Source organism: Erigeron canadensis, chromosome 2 (genome assembly GCF_010389155.1).
Source record: "Erigeron canadensis isolate Cc75 chromosome 2, C_canadensis_v1, whole genome shotgun sequence".
In the NCBI taxonomy this organism is placed as follows: Eukaryota; Viridiplantae; Streptophyta; class Magnoliopsida; order Asterales; family Asteraceae; genus Erigeron; species Erigeron canadensis.
In genome coordinates this window covers 15,935,367-15,942,197 of record NC_057762.1, presented here as the reverse complement: position 1 = coordinate 15,942,197, position 6,831 = coordinate 15,935,367, and the positions used below count along the sequence as shown (strand labels likewise).

Genomic DNA, 6,831 nt, shown 5'->3' with positions numbered 1-6,831 from the left:
ATATCTGGATCATAGTTCATAACTAGTCTTTATCTAGATTCGAACCATTTGTCAGTCGGGTTACTTAATCTACTTGTGTTTATTGTTAACCTATCTTGTATCTTGTTATATCCTGTTCTCGTTGTACATCTTATGTAGGTGGAATTACACGAAAACTTGCCAAAAATTTGCCAAAGAGCCAATATGTGGCACTATCATTGCCCCTTAAATGATATGGTCTATGGTGTGTAGTAATCTTGACTTGTTAAGCATTGTACTATAAATTTACCCATTTTGTGTATTTTGTTTTTGTGGGTTATTACATTAATGAACTATTTGACGCATCTATAACATGTTCTGTTTATTATTATAATCAAATTTATTAATCTAATCAGACCGTATAAAACATGTATACATAATTAATACGAATATTATATCTAGTAAATATATATAAAAAAAAGTGACATACGTTTTGACAAAGCTATATAGCCAATATTAAACATTACTTGTACAAATTACAATTCATATTATTTAGCTAGCTATAATATCTTATTTCAACTTATAGGCTAGCCATTAAATCTGAAATCACACACATTCATAGGTAGGTTTTTTTTTTTTTTTTCTCATTTATCTATTTTTACAATATAAATAGGAATATTTTAAACACTCAAACTTCACGATATATGTAAAAGTTGATCATCGACTATGCCAAGTTACAGCCATCTTCGTGCAACCCTGACCTTCAAGCCATGTTTCATATAGAGAATGATTGAAACATTAGGAGCCACAATATGACCTTTTGCCATTTCAAAACTGTAGTTGTGAAATAGTGTTGCACCTATGGCCTTTATTTGAGTAAAGGCGACTTGTTTCCCTATGCATGTCCTTGGTCCTGCATTAAATGACAAAAACTTATACGATGGCTCATGTCTTATTGTCAATTTGTCGGTTAACCACCTTTCTGGCTTGAATTCCATGCAATCTTCACCCCAAATGCTTTCCATTCTTCCCATAGCGTACAACGAAAACAATATCTGAAAATCAACAATTTCAATTGTATATAAAGAATCATATTTGAGTATATATAACTTATCAATCTTTGTACATGAATTAAAAATGGCATCATGTCGTGAAATCTCTATTATCGTAGAGCTATGATACTGGTAAAATATATTTACTTAACCATATGTGACACCCAAAGCTCATTTGTTAACGGCTATTATTATATCTATTGATGTATATTGTTACAAGGAATCAAATGATAAGAAGGGAATTATTATGTCAAAGTAGCACAATAGTTTACTTTTTTCGGAAATGAAAATAGCTACTTCTTTTGTAGAAAAGAACTTTAAATAAAAGCTTACCTAAAATTAATCTTAATACGGAGAAAAAGGTTAATTCTTCTAAATAAATAGTCTAAACCCCCTTAATCACAAAATAATGACAAATTGTAAAATCGGATGATAATATTGGAAAAAGATATAGTGGAATCTACATATCATTAATCTTATAATTTTAAGAAAAATTTTAAGCTAATTTTCAAAATAGTATATATCATTTCTCATAATATATTATATCTATATTCATACTATCTTATAAAGCATTTTGCCCTTTTTAAAAATCTCAATTTATGATTTGAAATACTTAAAATACCATTCTTCTTTATTCACTAATTTAAACATCCTTATTTAATATACTTATAATATCTTTAAATCTCAACCACTCATTTTTTTTCTCTCTGTTGCATAAATCATTTTATTCATCTAATTCATTCAAAATCTTTTATTTCAAAAATCGTATATCGATAGATTATAAAAATTGTATGGGTTTTCTTAAAATTTCATGTTCTTTCATTAGAGATGTCATTCGATATACTTTTGATGAATTTTTAAATGCGAGGACGAAGCCCGTACGGATAAAGCATTTGGCTATCACCCTCAATGACTTATCACTTCCTATGACCTATCACCCTTACTATCTCACTGCCGTAATGCGCGGACACTTTCCCTCGTATATATATATAATAGAGATCCAAAGAGAAGATTTTTAGGGCGTTTTCTTAGCTTTTTTTCGATATTTTTTCATTGTTCTTTTTAATTAACTCTATTCATAAAAAAAAAAAATTTTAATTTCTAACCCGAATTAGTGAGTTATACATGTAAACATACGGTACGGGCTTCGTCCTTAAGGATATTAATAAGGGGTAGCTGGTGGGAGTGATAGGTTAGGGGTGATCGGTGATGAGTTGACTTACCTAACGGGTTTTGCCCTTAGCTTACGGGCTACGCCCTTTGAAAAAAATATTTTTTAAAATTTTTATATGAAATTGATTAATTAAAAAGAGAATGAAAAAAGTAAAAAAAGGAAAAAAATTTCAAAAAAAGAAGCTAAAAAAATAAAAAAACATTCTCTTTCTTTTCTCCGTAAGATATCTTCTTATTTGATCTCTATCCTCTATATATATGAAGAAAATAAATATAAAGTTGTCGTATAAATAAGTTTAGGTATAAACAACTCACGTAAGTTAATTTATAAAAAGCATGGCCCAATTATCTACTTATTATATAATAAATAGTAAAAAGGTAACCTGTAAAGTGTTCTATATTTAGCTTAGGTTCACTACACATTTACTTTTTCATTTTTATCCATATATATTGTTGAGTTTTAAATTTGCATATAACCATTCGTCACTGTCATCGTTTCCTTTTACAATTTAAACAACTAAACAACCTACGGGATCCTCTCAAGTAAAGTTAGAAACATTTTGGTGGCTGGATTAAATTCATAAGTTAAAATTTTTAAAAATTTTATTTGAATATTGAACTTGAATTTTAATTTAATGGTTAGAATGACTAACTTTACCAATAAAGTTTATAATAAAGTTTATAATAACTTGAGAGGATCTTAATCTCAAAATAAGTATATATCTATAAACCCTTATAAAACATATTGACTTATTCTATTTTAGGAAATTCAGCATTTTTTATGCCCAAAATACCCTTATTTCTTAATCTTAATTCTCCTATACACCTAATCTATACTTTTATATTATTTAATAAATAAAACAACCTTCTCTTTAGAAGTTATGGAGGAATTATCTAAAATATCATTAAAGATTAAATTACAATATCAGTCATTTATCCAAAATATCTCCATTAATCTTTTATCAATTATCTTTACACCACTTATCTACACCACTCGACGCCACCTCCACCACCAACAGTGACCCCCACCACCACATCGTCGCCGCCACAACACTGCCCGCATTGCGTGGGTACCGTGCTAGTTGAAAATAAGTATGTATTGAAAATGACAAGGAACGTACACACAATAATCGCATTATGATTTGAGGTCTTACAAACACACAGTAATTGTATATACATATAAAGATAAGCGAATCATGAAACTTAACTAATAAATACGACAACTTAATATTAATAACTTGATCAAATAGATATATAATGAAAGTATATATAGTGAAAAAGAAAAGAAAATTAATTACCTTCATTTTTGAATCAACGCGATGACCACTTGGAAGAACGTCTGATTTAACTGGAGCTTTATGTTGGAAAGGAACAGGCGGATACAGCCTTAAAGCTTCACAAAAAACAGCATGTAAATAAACCAGCTTGTTTGTTTCTTCAGCTTGGAATATTCGCCATTTTCCGACTTCAGACTCAGGTATCAATTCATTTATTTCGTCTCGAATCCTTTTCTCCACATGAGGGTTGGTCATAACTAGCCAAAGGAACCATGTCAACGATGAGCTTGTCGTGTCCCTCCCTGCGATCATCAAGTTTAAGATCGTGTCTCTTAAGAATTTATTGTTGACTTGTTGTTTGCCATCATCAAGAGATTGATGATGATCACTCTCAGTGATTAAAGAAGTCAATATGTCGACTCCTTTCAAATCATCTTGTGAAACGACCCCCGCGTTAGTACTTAGGTCGTTTCTTTTTCTCAAAATCAGACTCCCAATAACATCGTCTAACGTTTCCCAAGCCTTCTTTAGTTTCTTTTCATTCCCAATTCCTAGCCACCTTTGTAGTTTCCACACGCTGTTTGGAATGACATGACGTGAAAATATGACTTCTTCCACTTCATCCATTGCTCTTGAGAACGGGACGTCTTTGAAATCGATAGATAAACAACCAGGATCATATCCAGTTACAAAAAGGCAACTAGTGTCAAAAGTATACCTTTGAAACACATCTTGCATATCAACAGCAATCGCTTTTACTGCCACATAATTGAGGACGGGAGTTAAGCCATCAATGAGTTTTTGAGTATTCATCCTGGCTAAGAATCCAAGAAACTTTTGATTGTTGATCAGTGCGTTAGTCACTTTACGATGACTCCTCCACAACTCGTTATCAGAATTGAAAATCCCGTCTCCAAGAACTTCAAAAATCTCCCTAAATTCATTACCTTTAGGGAAGTTCAAGAAGTTAGAGCTCATGATATAATGAACGTTTGTTGGATCAACGGTTGCTAACATGTCCATATGGATGAACCATGGACCTTTGAATAAGAATGTGCCTTGGCTTTCACGTAAAATATCAGCACAACGCTGATGGATTATACCGGTTCCACCAAGCAAGGCTGGAAGCATACCAAGGAAAGGCCAATCGTAAAGTATTGCATGGCGCTGCCGGAAAAAAGAGAAACAGAAATAGCATAGAGTTGCGAGAATGACCTCTAAGAAGCCGAAAGGGATCACCATTATTTTGTGTTGTTCGTAGTTGTGAGAATACGTGATCAAGAATGGATAAATAGAAATGACAAGTACACTAGGCTAGTATATGTAAAGGTGAAATTAAAGATTTGGTTGGTAGTTGTTAGGCCATCTATTGTCAACTGTAGTCAATGTACATATATGAAGGAATATGTATATATATTCTCTTCGTATATATGTAATGTCGTGCGGTACATTTTTAATGTAAATTGATTTAGGGTTAAATTCATAAAAAGTTAAACTATTTATAAATTTCTTATTAAAGATAACCTATTTTGTTTTTGTCTATTTAAAGGATGTTATTTTTAAAAAATTCTTAATAAAGGGTATCTCGTTATTTTTTGACTGACAAAACTCGTTAAGTGTCACGTCATCGATGTCACGTCATTATTTTTATATATTTTTCCCAATGATTTATCCTCCTAAAAAATTAGCCTAAAAATCCTCCTAATAACTTTATATGGTCAGATGTATATACCACTAATTCTCTTTCTTAATCTAATCTACTGATTTTTCTACATGTCTTCATCTAAAAATTAAGAGGATTTTTAATTTACTGTAAGTTAGGAGGATTAATATAATATGACTAATTAATCTTTCACGTGAATGAAGAGTGAAAGGAGAACCATATATATAATGGATTGTAAGGCCTCTCCTTATAAGGACAGGAGTCCTAGAGAGTCCTGACTGCCACGTCAGCAGGACTCTCTTCAGAACTCCCTCCAAGACTCTTCCTGCCTATAAGACAGCTTCTTCAGAACTTATTCGCCACATCATCATTTCTTTTTTCATTTTCTTTTAAATACATTTAACCAAACTATATCTTTAACATTAAAACACACACATTTATATATAAAAAAACACATTAAATTAAAAAAAAAACACATTTATTTAAAAAAAAAAAAAGATTACAACACAATTTATTGAAAACACACAATGAAAAGTAACACACAAACCAACTCGAATGAAAACTAAAACAAACTACTCGTCTCCCTCGTCATCCTCATCGTCTTCATCATCACTACCTTCACCCATCGCTAGAAAGTCTTCCCCAAAGTGATCCATCAAAGACTTACGATAATTCAGAAGCGCCTTCAGCTGCCTTCTAGGCAAATCAGTGTGAACGGGGTTCTGAAGAAACGTAAACGCGTCCATAACTTCCCTCCTGTGACGAGAAGCACTCCTTGCCTTTCGATCCTCTTCAAACTTGAGCCGATCTTCATCTGTTTTCTGTAAGGATTTCTTCTGCAACTTGAGCATTTCGTCGAGCTTAAGAAGCGCCTCTGAACCAGTGGATGATCTACTCGAACCTGCATCAGAACCTTGGGACAACTTTCTGCTAACATTACATTCCGGTGGTCTCCTAATCGGGTCATCTCCAAACAACGGGTCGACACCCGGGTTTTGCTGTTCACCAAGCGGCTGTGATGGCCCACTATCGTCATCCAAATCGACCATATCCACCCACGGCTGTCTACTTGTGTCGTGGTCGTTCCAAAAGGTTGGAAAACCTTTAAGAATTTCCCAACAACTCTCGAATGCAAAGCGAGACGGCCCATACAACTGCTTGTATTGCTTATGAACGGCATCAAAAATATGCTTCTCTTCGGCGCCGCTTTGCCGTCCTTCATCATTAAACCTTTTATACACAGTCCCGAAATTCTTACACCTGGCTTTGATTTTGTTCCATTTTCCATGAAGTTGACTCACATTACGATGACCATCTGTTGATGTCTTGTTAAAGAACGTCTCAATTTTTGTCCAAAACACGTTTTCCGTTTGACCATTCCCCTTGATCGCATCCTCGGTAGCATGCACCCAACACCTAGTCAAAACCACACATTCCACGTCGGTCCATTTCCTCTTGTTTGCAACCTCCTTTCCTTTTTTTGTCATTCTCTTTGGCGGTTGGACAACCACGTCTTCTTCGTCCATAGGAGTGGCAGAAGCAACACTAGTTCCCGCGCGTTGGTCATCTACCACATGAATCGGCTGTGGTAGTGGTGGTGCCGCTGTGCTTGTTGATACATCTGTGCCGCTTGCAATTGTTACAATAGCAGAAGGTTGTTTACGTTGTTTATACCGTCAATCGGGTTATAACCCATTTGATTATAAAA

General features: G+C 33.5%; 1 protein-coding gene across 1 annotated transcript; it reads right to left on the bottom strand.

The window, feature by feature from the left end:
* Positions 1-692: 692 nt before the first annotated feature.
* LOC122590208 (alkane hydroxylase MAH1-like) lies at positions 693-4,722 on the bottom strand. Its single transcript, XM_043762542.1, has 2 exons — positions 3,482-4,722; positions 693-1,013 (listed from the first exon to the last, which is right to left on the bottom strand). Exons 1-2 carry the CDS (start codon positions 4,700-4,702, stop codon positions 693-695), a joined length of 1,542 nt encoding a protein of 513 aa, XP_043618477.1. The 5' UTR covers positions 4,703-4,722.
* Positions 4,723-6,831: the final 2,109 nt, after the last annotated feature.